This window comes from Oncorhynchus mykiss, chromosome 20 (assembly GCF_013265735.2).
Source record: "Oncorhynchus mykiss isolate Arlee chromosome 20, USDA_OmykA_1.1, whole genome shotgun sequence".
NCBI classification, from domain to species: domain Eukaryota; kingdom Metazoa; phylum Chordata; class Actinopteri; order Salmoniformes; family Salmonidae; genus Oncorhynchus; species Oncorhynchus mykiss.
Window position 1 is genome coordinate 6,496,277 of NC_048584.1, and position 17,703 is coordinate 6,513,979.

At 43.0% G+C, this 17,703-nt stretch overlaps 1 protein-coding gene and 1 non-coding gene across 3 annotated transcripts; both read left to right on the forward strand.

The window, feature by feature from the left end:
• The first annotated feature begins 1,728 nt into the window (after nt 1–1,728).
• trnal-aag lies at nt 1,729–1,810 on the forward strand. The gene has a single exon. It is a non-coding gene; the product is annotated as a tRNA-Leu (tRNA).
• A 239-nt stretch (nt 1,811–2,049) lies between these two features.
• Nucleotides 2,050–16,251, forward strand: LOC110498861 (DNA-directed RNA polymerase III subunit RPC5). Of its 2 annotated transcripts, none has more exons than XM_021575530.2 (20): nt 2,050–2,183; nt 9,323–9,422; nt 9,554–9,604; nt 9,708–9,785; nt 9,929–10,044; nt 10,169–10,251; nt 10,364–10,521; nt 10,605–10,724; nt 10,818–10,903; nt 11,232–11,276; nt 11,364–11,455; nt 11,552–11,672; nt 11,908–11,989; nt 12,158–12,217; nt 12,397–12,554; nt 12,668–12,729; nt 12,821–13,317; nt 14,560–14,637; nt 14,901–15,026; nt 15,307–16,251. In XM_021575530.2, exons 2-20 carry the CDS (start codon nt 9,384–9,386, stop codon nt 15,361–15,363), a joined length of 2,109 nt encoding a protein of 702 aa, XP_021431205.1. In that variant the 5' UTR covers nt 2,050–2,183; nt 9,323–9,383; the 3' UTR covers nt 15,364–16,251. The 2 variants fall into 2 exon arrangements, with proteins under 2 accessions (XP_021431205.1, XP_021431206.1); XM_021575531.2 differs by having other exon boundaries at nt 12,824–13,317.
• Nucleotides 16,252–17,703: the final 1,452 nt, after the last annotated feature.

The window sequence follows — 17,703 nt, forward strand, 5'->3', positions numbered from 1 at the left end:
CACGAGAGACAATACAACTACATTAAAATAACTCTGTTTATACAAGAGCCTCCGTTATGAGGTTTGAGTCTAATTATTGGATTAAATGAATGAGTAAAGATGAAACTATTTGTGAAATTATGTAATGTGATTTTAAACTGTTTAATGAAAGGAAATCCAATTCCCTTTAAAGTTGAACTAAGTCATTGGCCCGCCCCATGAGTACAGACATTGATCTGGCTCATGGGACAGCCCTTTTTACTGTTCCGAATAAAAAACCCACCTGGAGACATCCTCTTCAGACCATGCCTACCTCGGTCAGCTAAGGGAGCTAAGGTTGAGTAGAGACCACAAGAATCTCAGTATAAGCTAAGGTTGTAATGGTTGTTGAAACACTGAGACTATCGATTCCGACAGAATAAGAGCAACTCTTCGATACTAATTACTAGTCTGCAGCTAGGAATTATGTACCATTGAATGCGAAGACCGACAACCGCCGAAACATCTATCCTATAAGAACATTTCTGAATTGGACTCTGAAGTATCCATTCTAACCACGAAAGACTCCTTGGAAGCAGATGGAGAGACAAGCAGATTAACTCTCCAACAGAAAGACGGACGATTCCAACAGAGATCACAACGACACACTGAGCGTAAATATATATATTGATTGCAATTATTCCAGAATGAGTGAGCCTTCATGTGCAAAGGATTAGCATTTCAATCAATATTATTATCAACTGTGTAGTGACTTTTGTCTTTCGCGCCCTTCTCAGTCCACACCCACTTCTTTTTGTCTACCAAGTCATCATATCGGCTTAGCCCACTAGGGAAACTCCCCTATCATTTCATTGTAACCATATCTACTGTGTTGTTTGTTATGCATTTCTGTGATTATTTAGCTAGTCAATAAATGATTAAGACAATTGATTTATGGATGATTCATAGTGAAGGCTGGGTTCGTGCAGATAACCAACAACTTATGACGTTTGGAATGAGACTAACGTGAGGTAAAGAATAATTAATTAATCAGAAGACTAATTGATCAGATATTAAAATATCAGAAAAGTTATATTAGGAAAATTATAACTTTGTAATCTGAAGATTTTCCTTGGTGCCCCGACTTCCTAGTTAATTACATTTACATGATTAGTTTAATCACGTAATAATAATTACAGAGAATTGATTTGATAAAATAACAGTCTTCAATTTAATGATGCCAAAGACACGACAACCCCATAATGACAAAGAAAATACATAATTAGACATTTTTGCAAATGTATTAATAATAAACTGAAATATTACATTTACATAAGTATTCAGACCCTTTACTCAGTACTTTGCTGGAGCACCTTTGGCGGCAATTATAGACTTGAGTCTTCTTGGGTCTGACGCTACAAGCTTGGCGCACCTGTATTCTGACTAAATCCTCAATGCCATCTGATGAATCACCAAACATATTCCAGTCTGTGCTATAACAGACCATATACCACGGGTATGACGAAACAGTTATTTGTACTGCTCTAATTACATTGGTAACCCGTTTATAATGGCAACGAGGCACCTCTGGGGCTTGTGGTACATGGCCAATATACCAAGGCTAAGGGCTGTATCCAGGCACTGTACCACAACCCCTCGGCCCTTACTGCTTAGTTATCAATATTTAGCGGAAATGCTGACTGTTTGTAAACAATTAAAGAGAACAATATCTGTGTATTAATTGTGTTATTTTCCACGCTTATGTTATATGATAGCGTGGCCGAGCGGTCTAAGGCGCTGGATTAAGGCTCCAGTCTCTTCGGGGGCGTGGGTTCGAATCCCACCGCTGTCAATGTATATATTTTTATTTTTTTAGCCCGGGTGATGTACTCAGACAGTCCAAGCGGTAACTCGCGAACAGGGCAGACTATAATTATGTATACACTGTATTAACAAAACATAGCAATGCTACTCAATTTCACACACGGTATTATGCCATCAAAGTACATGATCTTATTTTAAGAGCTTTTGCGACATCTGCATGCAAAAAAAGTTAACGTTTTTATCGCTTTGCATTGTGGGAACAGAAATAGCAGCTCCTCCCCACGTGTGGCCATGTCTGTGTGAAGCTCTACAGCCAAGCAACATGGCAGCATTCGCAGACAGCCACCTCACCTAAAGTGAACGTGAATGAAATAAACGGAGAGGAACGGTCAAATGGGCAGGTGAGATTTAGTCATCAGTTTAATTGATATACCAGTGAAAACTTATTTTAAAACAATCGAGGCCTGGCAAATAACTTTCAATTATTTTGATTGTTCGGTACATTAATAGCTACGGTTACAGATATAACGTTAGCTAGCCACAATTAGTTTGCTGTTTTGGACCGCGTTACTCTTGTTATTTCACGAATTCGTTTTGTTTTAGCGATTCGTTTTGACTCACTGGGTTTGGTCGAATGACTAGCTCGCTCACACAGATATGCTAGCTAGTTAGCTATTAACGTTAGCCGCCTTAAGCAGGTGACTTGTCATGATGTGTCAATGTAAATAAGCTATGTACGCTAACGGTAGCAAATTCCACGAACGCATGTTATTTTACTGCGATAACTACACACGATGATAAAGGTATTTAGCTACGTTCTTACACCTTTAACTTAGCTACATGGCTAGTTGTTGGCTAGTTAGCTATGTTGCCTATAGTGATAATGTGTGTCTGTAGCTAACGTTAGCTAGCTCGATGGTAGTCTAATTAATCAGTCTAACACACAAGTCATTGGTAACGTTATAGTTAGTCTGCTAAATAGGGGAAATGTTCCTTACCAGCCAGAATGTTGAATACAATTACATTTACTCGACCAGTTGTCTGTGGGTTTTGTCCTTAAGCTGCTGGAATTTGAGACAAGGTATGCACAGGAAGGTATTGTTTACCTAATGAAATGTTATTTGTCACATGCGCCAAAACACAACAGGTGTGTAGACTTGACTGTGAACTGCTAACTTATTGACCCTTGACCAACAATGCAGAGTTTAAAAGTAATGAATAACAATAACAAGGCTATATACAAGAAGGTACGAGGTAGTTGAGGTTGGTGCTGCAGGGTAGCCTAGTGGTTGGAGCGTTGGACCAGTAACCGGAAGGTTGCAAGTTCAAATCCCCCGCTTTACAAATCTCGTTCTGCCCCTGAACAGGCAGTTAACTCACAGAATTTATTCTTAACTGACTTGCCTAGTTAAATAAAGGTAAAAAAAATATGTAGGTAGGGGTAAAAGTGACTAGGCAAACAGGATAGATAAACAGAGTAGTAGCAGCTTTTGTGGAGAGTGTGAAAGTGGTTGTTGTGTCTGTAGTCTCATCATCATCTCAGCAAACTTGATGGTGTTGTCATCATCATCTCAGCAAACTTGATGGTGTTGGAGTCGTTCATGGCCAAACAGTCGTGGGTGAACATGGAGTACAGGAGGGGACTAAGCACGCACCCCTGAGGACCCCAGTGTTGAGGGTCAGCATGGCAGATGTTGTTACCTACCCTCACCACCTGAGGGTGGCCCATCAAAGTCCAGAATCAAGTTGCAGAGGGAGGTGTTAACCTGTTAACCATCTATAGGGGCGCTATTTCATTATTGGATAAAAAACGTTCCAGTTTTAAGCGCAATATTTTGTCACGAAAAGATGCTCGACTATGCATATTATTGACAGTTTTGGAAAGAAAACACTCTGAAGTTTCAGAATCTGCAAAGATATTGTCTGTGAGTGCCCCAGAACTCATTCTACAGGCGAAACCAAGATGAAACGTCAAACAGGAAATGAGCAGAATTTCTGAAGCTCTGTTTTCTAATGTCTCCTTATATGGCTGTGAATGCGACAGGAATAAGCTTAGACCTTCTGCCGTTTCCCCAAGATGTCGGCAGCATTGTGACGTATTTGTAGGCATATCATTGGAAGGGTGACCATAAGAGACTACATTTTCCAAGTGTCCGCCTGGTGTCCTGCGTCGAAATTGGTGCGCAACGCCAGGTGCATTTTTCCATTTGATAGAGAGGAGAAACCATGCTTCCACGAACGATATATCATCGAAGAGATATGTGAAAAACACCTTGAGGATTGATTCTAAACAACGTTTGCCATGTTTTCAGTCGATATTATGGAGTTAATTTGGAAAAAAGTTCGCGTTTTGAGGACTGAATTATTATTATTTTTTTGGTAGCCAAATGTGATGTACAAAACGGAGCTATTTCTAATACACAAAGAATCTTTTTGGAAAAACTGAGCATTTGCCATCTAACTAAGAGTCTCCTCATTGAAAACATCCGAAGTTCTTCAAAGGTAAATTATTTTATTTGAAGGCTTTTATGTTTTTGTTGAAATGTTGCCTGCTGGATCCTAACGCTAACGCTAAATGCTACGCTAGCTAGCTACTGTTACACAAATGATTGTTTTCCTATGGTTGAGAAGCATATTTTGAAAATCTGAGATGAGTGTTGTTTACAAAAGGCTAAGCTTGAGAGATGGCATATTTATTTCATTTCATTTGCGATTTTCATGAATAGTTAATGTTGCGTTATGGTAATGAGCTCGAGTCTGTATTCACGATCCCGGATCCGGGATGGGGAGATCAGAGAGGTTTTAAGTCCCAGGGTCCAGAGCTTGGATGGACTACGGTATTGAACGCTCAACTGTAGTCAATGAGCAGCATTCTCGCATAGGTATTCCTCTTGTCCAGGTGGGAGAGAGCAGTGCAATAGGGATTGAGTTGTCTGTGGATCTGTTGGGGCGGTATGCGAATTGGAGTGGATCCAGGGTTTTCATGGTTCCAGATTTGAGTCCCATGGTACAATAGTCATTTAGGCAGGTTACCTTTGAGTTCTTAGGAACAGGGACTACGGGGTTCTGCTTGAAACATGTTGGGATCACAGACTGTGATAATGAGATATTGAACATGTCTGAGAAGACACCTGCTAGCTGGTCAGCTCATGAACTGAGAACGCGCCCTGGAATTCCATCTGGCCCAGTGGCCTTGCGAGTTTGAACTTGTTTAAAAGTCTGGTTCGGTTCGGCACCGAGAACATTAATCTGTTTTTTTTTTATTGGATATTTGGTTTTCTTTGTCAATAGCTATTGAACCAAGCATACAATGAACATTTTATATTCTGAATCAGGGGAGGATTGAGATTTATTTTGAAAAAATGATTCAGAATATATCATGGTCATGGTATGCTTGGTTCAATAGCTATTATTGAGAAAGAGAGAGAACCGCATATGTGATATAAAACTCTGGCGGGGCCATGGGTGGTCCTGGGAGTGTATAGGTCCACCCACTTGGGAGCCAGGCCCACCCACTGGGAAGCCAGGCCCCACAGGTGAAGAAGCTGGGTGTGGAGGTCCTGGGCTGGCGACAACAGAACTTTTAAGTCAGAATTGGCTGTAATTATGTTGCAGCTTCAGCAACACGGACAGTGCAATAAACACTGTTGATGTTCTGTGGTGGTCGCTGCAGCAGGGAGGAGAGGGAGACAATGGGTGCTAGTCACAGTCACTTGCTGTCAAGTATGAGCCTGGCCGGGCACAATAGAATCGATTGCGGTCGGACTCCCTCTAGTCGTGTCTTACTTAGTTCATCAAACTGTGTGGTTAAAGCATCAGACAAGCGCAGTGCATATGTTTGATTAAAACACAGGTTGTCTATATATGGAAAAATACACGTTTAAAGATGTCAACCAATTGATTGGTCAAAAGAACCGATCTAGTTTCTGCAGAAATTCTTCGGTTGTGGACTGGCGTGGTTACACGGGGTCTACGGTTGTGAGGCCGGTTGGACATACTGCCTAATTCTCTAAAAGTATGTTGGATGCGGCTTATGGTAGAGAAATTGTAACATAAAATTCTCTGGCAACAGCTCTGGTGGACATGCCTACAGTCAGCATGGCAATCGCACACTCACTCAACTTGACATCTGTGGCATTGTGTTGTATGACAAAACTGCACATAGTGACATTTTATTGTCCTCGGCACAAGGTGCACCTGTGTAATAATAACGCTGTTTAATCAGCTTCTTGATATGCCACACCTGTCAGGTGGATGGATTATCTTGTTAAAGGAGAATTGCTCACTAACAGTGATGTAAACAAATTTGTTTACGAACTTTGAGAGAAATAAGCAACTGCAGAGCATGTAGCACAATTTAGACAGTTAACTTAAGTTATAAGATATCTAGCTGGCAAACATTTAATTGTGAATTCCGTACTGTAACTACATCACCAGGCGCGTGCTTTACACAGTGAGTGACTCAGATTGCTCTAGTCTTGTCGTTGTGTGCTTGTAAACAAACACCACATGACTGGGGACTACCAGGAAGCTTCATAATGAAAATCATGTGACAGATGAACTGAAGAACGCAATCTGCTTTATCTCCTGTCTTATTGCACTAATTAACTACCAGGGTTTAGTTAAAGTAGCTACAAATATTCAAATGTAAACTAGTTTTTTTTCTTAAATCGTACTCCAACAATTTTTTGATACTTCATCCTCCATCTTAAACTCCATGACACTCCCTCCATTGTCACTATTAACGTAGGGCTTGGGGCTCATTAGTATCTCGGCAAGGAAACAAAACATGAAGCGGAGTTAACTTCTTTAGGAAAATAGCCCTAATGTTAGAAACAAACAATTTTGTTATCTGGAGTCAGATGTAGTTATTTTCCATGCTGTAGCACACAATATATTACATACAGCAGGTTTTTAAAGGACCAAAGAGTTCGGTCTGTTTTGTGTGTTAATTTTTGCCATGGAATAAATATTGCGATACTAGTATCGTCACAGCCCTATATTAACAGGAGAAAAAAGGTACTCGGCCTCGGTTGTTGTCGTGACTTTAACTTTAATCTGAAGACAGTTAGCTTATTAGATGAATAACAATGTTTAATTGATACCTGATTTTTTAAAATGTATTATTCATGTAAACAATTAACTCATTAGGATCTGGGGCACCACGAGAGTGGTTCTTTAAAGAGTTATCATCTCCAGAGTTAAACTCTGAAGGTCTTTATCTATCACATCTATAACCAGTTAACTTATTAATACTAGCCTCGTATCATATCACCATTCTAAATCTCCCTGCATCTGCAAAAACCTGAGCCTTACTTATGATTCAGTACTCCACAAATTGGTACATTTTTATTTACTAGCTAATTAAATGAGAACACAGGATAAACACACACACACTGCACCAGATATTGACTGGAAACATAATACGCTGAAAACAGGTCCCTAGCAGAATGACATCAACATGGATGCTTATTAAAGAAGATATTTAAAAGGAGCGAGTGGGACAGAGACACTTAGCATTACCACATTCAGAAACCACTCTCACCTCCAATAACCATATACTTTGCACACAAACCACCACCCGCTTTGAGCAAGAAATCATGAATGTATTTACGTGAAAGGGGGTTGGGCTTTTTCGTGTCACGCTTGTAATCTCTGATTGTCGGAAATGGTTCCAACAACTCTTCTACTGTTGTCCTTCTTTGTAGGTGCCTGGTATCCGGTGACTTGTCATTTAATCCTGAACAGAACTACAGAGTTGATTTTCCTTCCATTTGCTATTGAAGATACTTCTTTGGAGATAGGCTAGCTAGCCAGCCGTATCGATGGTTCCCCAGTGGGGTGATTTAGAGTAGTGTAATACGATGGTTTGAGCAGAGTAACAGGATGGTCCTTCTTAAATTCACTTTCAAAGATCCTTTACTTAAAGCTGCTAATCAGCCGTACCAGTGAGGAGAGTTTATCGTCTCCACCTCATGTTGAGATTCGAAGTTAAAACCATTTTAAATGTGCAGCTTCACGCTTTTCTGGTCCAATGTGTTAATTTTTCAACCCATCATGTATACCTTTTGCTTGAAAGGGGCGGTTCTGGCACGATGGCACGATCCCTGGCCTCACTCTGGGGCGGTGATTACACATTGTGCAAAGTTATGGAAAACAATCTCTTAACATCTCTCTAACAAAAACACAATTTTTCATATTACATGCACAACCCATAGTATGGAAATGTCATCTATGTAGTGGGTATACTTTCCAAGTTACAGTATTTCCTTCATAACATTGTTAATGACATCACAAAATAAAACACAATTACATTAGTGTTCTATAGATTGCCTCTGACCATTTCCCATGTTCTACGTTAGAAATATTGTTCCAGGTTTAGCTTTTGAACGTGTTAGACTTTCAGCGGGAAAAAGTCTGAGACAAAGCACATTCCTTTGGTAGATTTTGAGAGCACAGGCCTGAATCTTCTCCCTTGATTTACAACAGGATGTGAGTCGTTAATCCCCGCTAGTTCTTTCCATCCCCTCTATGGGTGAGAGGGTGTCTGATTAAAGTTATTCATTGCATATCTGATCTGACATATTTGTGTTCTTGTAGTCAGTCATGACATTGTTTTATATTCGTGAGGTCCAATACTAGCTGTATATACGGGAGACGTAGGTCTATATTCTGAAGACGCAGGTTTGATTTTAGCGCCATTCTTCTGCGTCATAATTCACAAGACTTCTCTTCAACTTCGCCACGGTCTCAACCTGGCCAGCTAAGCTTATGCGCAGAAACACGTAATTAGGTCTAACGGTTGTCTCGTGTCTAACTGCTCATGTGCAAGCCTTGAAAGGCGCTCTGTCGATTTTTAGAAGATTTTTGACAAAGGAAAACGTGTCACTTTCACAAGGTTCGAATAATAACATGTTGAGCTACTTACGACATTGGCTCGAATCTACGTCGTGCCTTTAGATTTTGAGAATTAACCACTAAAGGAAGAAATGTTCACATTTCCCAAACTCGTCTGGTCTGTCGAATATGCTTCACGAAAGGTTCCCGGATGTATTGCAATGTTGGGCATCTGGGTTTAGCAATTCTGTGGTATCTCTAGCTCGTTTTCCGTCCAATTGGTGACAGATTTTCACGTGAATATTCAATCATCTGCATTAAAACAATATGCAAATTTTCCCAACAGATGTTTCCATCAAATTTATTAAAGGCTGCGTGTGATGAGTGCACATAAAATTCCCACGTACCAAATAAAGTTAAATGGGTTTTTATCGCATCATCAACTCTACTGATGGTTTTCTCAAAGAAACATTGCGTTGTATAGCAAGTGTGCCCACTCTGGTATTGGCACATGTGCTCTATACTGTATCTGCACGTATAGGTTACATGATGAGATTATTATGGACAAAAGAGCGAGATTATTTTTGTCAAGCGAAAGCCAAGCATCGATCATGTAACCAGAATAAGACCCTTGATATATTTATTGGAAAGTAGCCTCTGTTAGTTTGAGTGTCTCAGTCACTCAGCATTTCTTTCATCCTAGGTTGGGTCCCCAGAGGTCTGCTGCTCTTCTTTGACGTCTCCCCCAGACCTCTCCCCTCACTATGGCCAGTGAGGAGGACGATGACCCCATCATACAAGAGGTGAGTGACTAGTTTCCCCAGTTCCCCATTTACCAGTATGTTTCTGCCCAAGCCTAGGTTTGACTTTCTTGGCAAGGCGATGATGAGTGATGAAAAGAATATGAACCCAAGCTTTCTCTTTCCGTCTTCAGATTGATGTATACCTAGCTAAAAGCCTTGCGGACAAGCTATATCTGTTCCAGGTAAATCTACATCTATTCGGCATCAAGCTGTGTCGATTTGATATGTTTGTGGTAAAAGTAATTCGTTAACCTTCCTTTATCTTGATTGTTTTCCCCTTTATAGTATCCAGTACGCCCTTCCTCTATGACCTATGATGATGTCACTCATCTATCTGCCAAGATCAAGCCCAAGCAGCAGAAGGTGTGACAGGGCTCCCTTGTTAAAGAGATTTCCATCTCCCATTGATACCTAAATGACAACTTATGATCCATCTTGGATCAGCCTGTTAATTATAAAACATATCAGCATAAAACATTCTTGGCTTACAATTTGTCTCCCTGTAGGTGGAGTTGGAGATGGCCATTAACACTCTGAGTCCTAACTACTGTCGAAGTAAAGGAGAGCAGATCGCCCTCAACGTGGACGGAACCACCTCAGAGGACTCCAACACCTACTCTGTGTGAGTGCAATACTTAGTACACTTTGTGCTGGTTCACTTCTTAGTACTCTGTTAGTCCTTACGTCTCAGTTGTGTATGTGGCATGCTGGGAATTGACACTGACCATTGATCAATCTCCTCACAGGAAGATGATGGACAAACAGACGTTCACATCCATCCAGTCCACAACCAACACCTCCAGATACGCTGCTGCTGTCTTCAGGAAAGGTAGCTGTGTTTCTGTACATTCATATCCAATCAGCCCTCATCAGCACTGTCATTGCTCTTTATGTTCGTGTCAATATCTAAAAGTTTTGTCACTGACCTGTGTTGTCACCAGGGGAGCTCCACATCACACCGCTGCAGGGTATCCTTCAGATGCGACCCAGCTTCTCCTATCTGGATAAGGCTGACGGCAAACACAGAGAGCGGGAGGCCGCTAACGAAGGGGGAGACTCTTCTCAGGATGAGGTGGAGGAAGACGTCAAGGCCGTCACTGTAAGGAAACACGCAGTTACAATCACAGTTCTCACACAATGATCCTCTTAAAACAATTGTTGAGCTCCGTTTCTTCGCTCTAGGTGAGGTTTTCCCGTCCTGAGTCGGACCAGGCTCGTCAGCGGCGTATCCAGTCGTACGACTTCCTTCAGAAGAAACAGGCAGAGGAGCCCTGGGTCTACCTGCACTACCACGGCCTCAACGTAATGAGGCTGTCTCATGCACTCTTTTCTGACCTCTGTGAATCCAAGTCACTGCCAGTACCAATTCAACACCTACCTTATGTGTGTGTTTAGGATGGCCGTTCGGACCACGAGAGGCAATACCTGTACTGCCAGGCCATGGGAGGCTCTGAGAACACAGAACTGGTAAAAACACCAAAGTGAGTAACACGTAGTGTCCCTATTCAAGTGTCTGCTTTTGCTTTATTTTTCGGCTGATTTTTGACTGTCAGGCTGCTTTTGCTTTATTTTTGGGCAGATTTTTGACTGTCAGGCTGCTTTTGCTTTATTTTTGGGCAGATGTTTGACTGTCAGGCTGCTTTTGCTATATTTTTGGGCAGATTTTTGACTGTCAGGCTGCTTTTGCTTTATTTTTGGGCAGATTTTTGACTGTCAGGTTGCTTTTGCTTTATTTTTGTGCTGCTTTTGTGTGACCTCCCTTATGTCTCTTTCCTCCCACTCCCTTTATTCATCTCTCTCTTCTCTCAGGGAGTACCTGGCAATGCTCATGCCCCCTATCACAGAGGAGAAGATGTAAGTAACACTTACATGAAGTGTGTAATGTACTACTCCATGTTGTAACATTTCAGGTATGAAACCGATGTCCTGTGTGTGTATCAGTGTGAGGCCCGTAGGTCCCAGTAACGTGCTGTCCATGGCCCAGCTCCGGACCCTGCCGCTAGGTGACCAGGTCAAAACCCTGTTGAAGAACGGTACGCTCACTAACTGCTAACCTTAACGGAAATTGAAGTATTTGTACATGCTTTTCTCCATCTTATTCTTTCCATCATTTCTCTCCTCCCCTCTAGTCAAAGTGATACCGTTTGCCAACCTGATGGGTTTGTTGACCCCTGGGACAGACTCCACTGCAGTGCTGCGCTGCATCCAGCAGGTGGCGCTACTGGTGCAGGGCAACTGGGTGGTCAAGAGGTGAGACCAGCAGAGCAGGACTGTGGAGGCACTAGGCCCTAGGGACCAGGTTCACAGATCAAAATCAAATCGATCCAAAATTTAGTTCTAATTCTGGTTTAGTTTTTCAATAACTAGATATGTGATTTCATGAACAGAGATTATGCTTGAATACTAAAAATATATTTATATTGTCCCAGAAATATTTCAGGTCATGTTCCTGAAACCAATTAAACAGTTTTTTTTCTTCACTCAGTGATGTGCTGTATCCTAAGAACAGCTGTAGTCCCCACAGTGGTGTGCCTGCTGAGGTGCTGTGTCGAGGAAGAGACTTTGTGGTGGGTCACACTGTTTATATCCCTACCATATCTCATAGCACATCTTCCTGCACAGGTCCACAGTCAAATGTACCACACGACACAGGTTCAAATTTCAAGAGACTTCATGGTGAAATGTAAGAAAAAGTTCTCTTTTGAATCCTGTTAATTATCTGTTTCTCTTTTCAGATGTGGAGATTCACTCAGGAGCGCTCAGTGATGAGGAAGGAGGTCACAGCCATCATCAAGGTAATCAGCTGTTTAAACAGTTGATACTACTAGTGATACATAGACCTATAGTCTCTCACCTGGCCAAAGATGGATATACACAATTAAAGTACAACTTTATTTAAAGTACATGGTGTAACACACTAACAGTTAGCCCTAGAGGGTGTTACTAAATGTCCGTTCACACCTATTATTTTCAGCTCCTGCCGGAGGATGTGAAGGACTTCTTGGAACACATGGCGGTGCCTCGTATAAACCGTGGCTGGGAGTTCCTGTTGCCAAGCGACAGTGACTTCATCAAAAAGCACCCTGACGTGGCCCAGCGGCAGCACATGCTGTGGATTGGGATACAGACCAAGTAAGAGACGATATTCGCGAACACACACTATCACTCACTGTTTCTCTTGGTATGGTAATGTGGAAAGAGACTGTGGGTTGATTTTATTGTTCATGCTGGTTTTGTGTTTGCAGATTGGAGAAGGTCTTCAACTTCTCTAAGGAGGACCTGGTATCCAAAAAGGACCCACAAACAGGTGTGTACTGATTGTGTGCTCATAGGAAAGTCCCTCTGGCATAAGGTATTTATGTGTCTCTAGCTGAAAACTGTGTGCCTCTCTGTTAAAGAAGCTATGCACGTGAGTGGCGAGCAGCGTCTGAAGGCAGCCCATGAGCGTGCACGACAGAACCAGCCCTCTCATCAGAAGGACCTGAGCGCTCGTCGACAGGGAAAGGGTGGAGCCGGACCGAGCGGTGGAGCCGCGGTCAGAGTCAAAGAGGAACCTGTCAGCGACGGTGAAGACGAACCCATGGACACATCCTCTTCCTCCTCCGCTCTCCCTAACGGGTTGGTAAACGGTTACCCATCCGCCGCCACTTCCGCTGCCTTGAATCCTCATAACGGGCACGGCGGGACTCCCACGCCCTCACCGTCACCTGAGCTGAGGGACTTTGTGTGGAACATGTTCAGGAAGCAGCATGTGCTGACGCTGAGCGAAGTCAAGAGGCTGTTCAACCTCCACCTGGCCTCCCTGCCTCCCGGAGACAGCCTGTTCCACTCCATCTCAGACCGCCTGCTACAGGATACTATACTGATGAGCCACTGCAAACAGATACTGGTGCCTGTGAGTATTGGAGCCCTAACCCTGCTACAGGATTAGTATCCGATGAGGTTTGGTCTTGGTTTAAGATTGTGAAAAGGACATAAGGCTGGGGATGGGGTTAGTTCCACTAGAAAGCGTAAACTGACAACCCACTGTGGTACTAGAGGATTTCAGTTCGACAGGCCTATTCTTCCACCCGATGAGTAAGCCTGGATATCCAAAGAAACAAATCCTCTCCCTGAACTAAAGAGATCGGCGTTAGGCTCCCAGCCAGATGAAACTTAGCCTCCCTGGGCTCTCTGCTACTCCTGAATGGTGGTCTCTTGCTTGCCTCCGGAGTGCGGCTATCACCTTTCCTAAACAGAATAACAAACTAACGGTGGTTTTGGTATGTGACCTATCCCTGTAGCAGCACACCAGCTTTGCTCCTGAGGGTAGTGAGTAGGTAGTAGAGAGCAGTGATGCACTGGAGGGTTGGCCTTCTCAGGTTCAGCTCTGGATATAGCCTGATGGCTGTGGGATTGTAGAATCTAGCTGTTCAATTGAACTACAACCCACTGGCCTGCACTGTACCTTAGGTGAAGCCTACATTTTCCTGTGAGGTGTGGCTCTTCAAACTTTGCTCTCATTGTTGTGTCCTATGGAATTAAGACCTATCAGAGAAACAGTTGAATGAACATTGTTAGCATTAATACCAAGACACACCTATTGTATGGACATGGAGCTCATCTTCTCCCTCCTATCCGATCCCCTTTCAACCTGGCTTAGGTTCTTATCCTCCTCTCTCTCCTGAGGGGGTGGTAGGGTTTTAGACCCTGGAGGGGTGGAGGAAACCAGCCCATTGTTAAATAGCTTCTGTTATTGGCTGAGAGGACAAAGCCTATTACTGGTTAGAAATTGGCCATAATCACAGATCTAGGATCAGATTAACCGTAAACATTAGGCAGATGGAAGGCAGACGGGGGGCAACTTCATCCTATCCCAGCAGGGGTTAATGCCTACAGGGAGTGGAGAGGGTTGATTTAGTGATTGGTTTATTTGTTTTGGTCATTTAGCAGATGCTCTTATCAAGAGCAACTTAGTCATCTTATGAACACAGCACGCCTGTCTGTAGATGTGCATTGCCTCAGTGTTTTTTGGGGATTGGGAATAATCCGAAGTGATTGTGTGGGTCACTGCAGCGGTTTCTTTCCTGTCCCCTTAGTTTCTTCAGTTGTCATTCTCTTCAATAGTTGTTTCCTTCCTCTCTTTTCTTCCCTGTAGTTTCCAGCCCAGAGCACAGCAGCTGCTGATGAGCAGAAGGTGTTTGCTGTGTGGGAGACAGGAGAGACCTTCGACAAGGTAACAACAACAGGGGCCCGGGTGGGGTTCTTTTAAACAAGTCTGTACAAATGTTTTTTTTCCCCCTTTTTGTTCCACATTCCTACTGCACCCACGGAATCACTCTGAGTATGTGTATGTCCTGTATTATGATTTGAAGTCATGCAGAAATACATTGATCATGTCTTAAGCCGTTTGCCTTCTCTGACTTGATCAGGATGTGTTTAAAGGACCCTATTCTACTGTCGACATTTCAAGATCTTGTTGTATGTCCTGCCCCTCAGCATCGTCAGGTCCTGTATGAGATCTTCATGAAGAACTACCGGGTGAGGAGGAACGTGATCCAGACCAGGCTGACGCAGGAGATGGGAGACCAGGTTACCAAGGATGATGTGGACCGCCTGCTTAAGGTACGACTGGTCTCCGAACATAGTTATAGAACAGACTGTTGAACAGCGTCTCAAACTGGCTTTAGAAACAGGCTCTAGAATGGGCTGTTAGAACCAACTTTATAATAGGCTCTGGAACCAGCTTTAGAATGGGTTCTAGAACCAACTTATAATAGAGTTGCCATTGAGTAACTGAGTGTGTACAGAGTTGACACAGTTGCAAAGCTCTAGGAACCCCTTCAGAACTGTCTCAAGAACCAGCTGTGTTTCTAACCCATGTTCTCTGGTCCTTTCTTATTAGGAGTGCTGTGTGAGCTTTGGAGGGATGTGGTACCTCAAGGGTACCCTACAGTCCTGACAACGTTGAGGACACGCCCCTGTGGCCACCATCAACCAACCAAACCCACTCCCCCAGAGCCTAGTGGGAGGGCTCTGTACGGGGAGGCGGGACAACCAGACACACAAACCAATTGTAGCCCTCCTGCCCCCAGCTCTCCGGACTGGGATTCGAGGAATGAGATGTCTGTCATCTGCTCCGGTCAGAACATGACACTTGTTGTTAATGCAGCTAAAGAAGTCACTTCTAAGCTTGGCCCAAACGGAGCCGATCTGTTGGACGGAAGACCTTCCATATTCATGCTAAGGGCTGGAGCAGGAGCAGAGGAGATGTATATGACTGAGACAATACTGAAAAAGTTGGAGGTGATGTACAATGCCATTATTTCCCTATCTGTTTCTCTAGTACCCCCCAGAACTGCTCATTTTTGCTCTAGCCCAGAACCGGTACACTTGATCCAACTAATGTTGGTGGGCTGGTTCAGGGTCTGAGCACAAACGTGCAGTCCTGGAGGTACTCGAGGAATGGATCGGGGAACACTGTACCAAAAAGTTTTGAGAATGACACGCATATTCATTTTCACAAAGTCTGCTGCCTCATTTTGTATCATGGCAATTTGCATATATTCCAGAATGTTATGAAGAGTGAAGATGAATTGCAATTAATTGCAAAGTCCCTCTTTGCCATGCAAATTATCTGAATCCCCCAAAAACATTGCCACTGCATTTCAGCCCTGCCACAAAAGGACCAGCTAACATGTCAGGGATTCTCTCGTTTACACAGATGTGAGTGTTGATGAGGACAAGGCTGGAGATCACTCTTGTCATGCTGATTGAGTTCGAATAACAGACTGGAAGCTTTAGAAGGAGGGTGGTGCTTGGAATCATTGTTCTTCCTCTGTCAACCATTGTTACCTGCAAGGAAACATGTGCCATCATCATTGCATTGCACAAAAGGGCTTCACAGGCAAGGATATTACTGCCAGTAAGATTGCACCTAAATCAACCATTTATCGGATCATCAAGAACTTCAAGGAGAGCGGTTCAATTGTTAAGGCTTCAGGGCGCCCAAGAAAATCCAGCAAGCGCCAGGACCGTCTCCTAAAGTTGATTCGGCTGCGGGACCGGGACCACCACCAGTACAGAGCTTGCTCAGGAATGGCAGCAGGCAGGTGTGAGTACATCTGCACGCACAGTGAGGCGAAGACTTTTGGAGGATGGCCTGGTGTCAAGAAGGGCAGCAAAGAAGCCACTTCTCTCCAGGAAAAACATCAGGGATGGATGGATATTCTGCAAAAGGTACAGGGATTGGACTGCTGAGGACTGGGGTAAAGTCACAGTCTCTGATGAATCCCCTTTCCGATTGTTTGGGGCATCTGGAAAAAAGATTGTCCGGAGAAGACAAGGTGAGCGCTACCATCAGTCCTGTGTCATGGCAACAGTAAAGCATCCTGAGGCCATTCATGTGTGGGGTTGCTTCTCAAGCCAAGGGAGTGGGCTCACTCATAATTTTGCCTAAGAACACAGCCATGAATAAAGAATGGTACCAACACATCCTCCGAGAGCAACTTCTCCCAACCATCCAGGAACAGTTTGGTGATGATCAATGTCTTTTCCAGCATGATGGAGCACCTTGCCTTAAGGCAAAAGTGATAACTAAGTGGCTCGTGGAACAAAACATCGATATTTTGGGTCCATGGTCAGGAAACTCCCCAGACCTTAATTCCATTGAGAACTTGTGGTCAATCCTCAAGAGGCGGGTGGACAAACAAACAAAATCTGACAAACTCAAAGCATTGACTATGCAAGAATGGGCTGCCATCAGTCAGGATGTGACCCAGAAGTTAATTGACAGCATGCCAGTGCGGATTGCAGAGGTCTTGAAAAAGAAGGGTCAACACTGCAAATATTGACTCTTTGCATCAACTTGATGTAATTGTCAATAAAGGCCTTAGACACTTATGAAATGCCTGTAATTATACTTGATTATTCCATAGTAACATCTGACAAAAATATCTAAAGACACTGAAGCAGCAAACGTTGTGGAAATTAATATTTGTGTCATTCTCAACTTTTGGCCATGACTGTACTATGCCATTGAGAAATTAGAAAAGTTTGATAGTGATCCTTAATTATTTTGTTTTTGAATTATTAAGCAAATCAAATTGTATTTGTCACATGCTTCAAATACAACAACACCTTACAGTGAAATGCTTACTTACAAGCCCTTAACCAACAATGCAGTTAAGAAAATTACCTAAAAAATGTAATTAAGAAATTAAATAGAAGTATTTTACTAGACGGAGGGTGGTGTCCGCTAAGGAAACAAGTGAATGCAGTTCATAGTCCAATTGTTTTTATT

What these genes read in the sequence shown, in the direction of transcription:
- LOC110498861 (XM_021575530.2), top strand. Translation starts at nt 9,384, where the DNA reads ATGGCCAGTGAGGAGGACGATGACCCCATCATACAAGAG. An exon ending in ACAAGCTATATCTGTTCCAG is followed by an intron (nt 9,605 to 9,707) that starts GTAAATCTACAT and finishes TCCCCTTTATAG; the next exon opens with TATCCAGTACGCCCTTCCTC. An exon ending in CCTATCACAGAGGAGAAGAT is followed by an intron (nt 11,277 to 11,363) that starts GTAAGTAACACT and finishes TGTGTGTATCAG; the next exon opens with TGTGAGGCCCGTAGGTCCCA.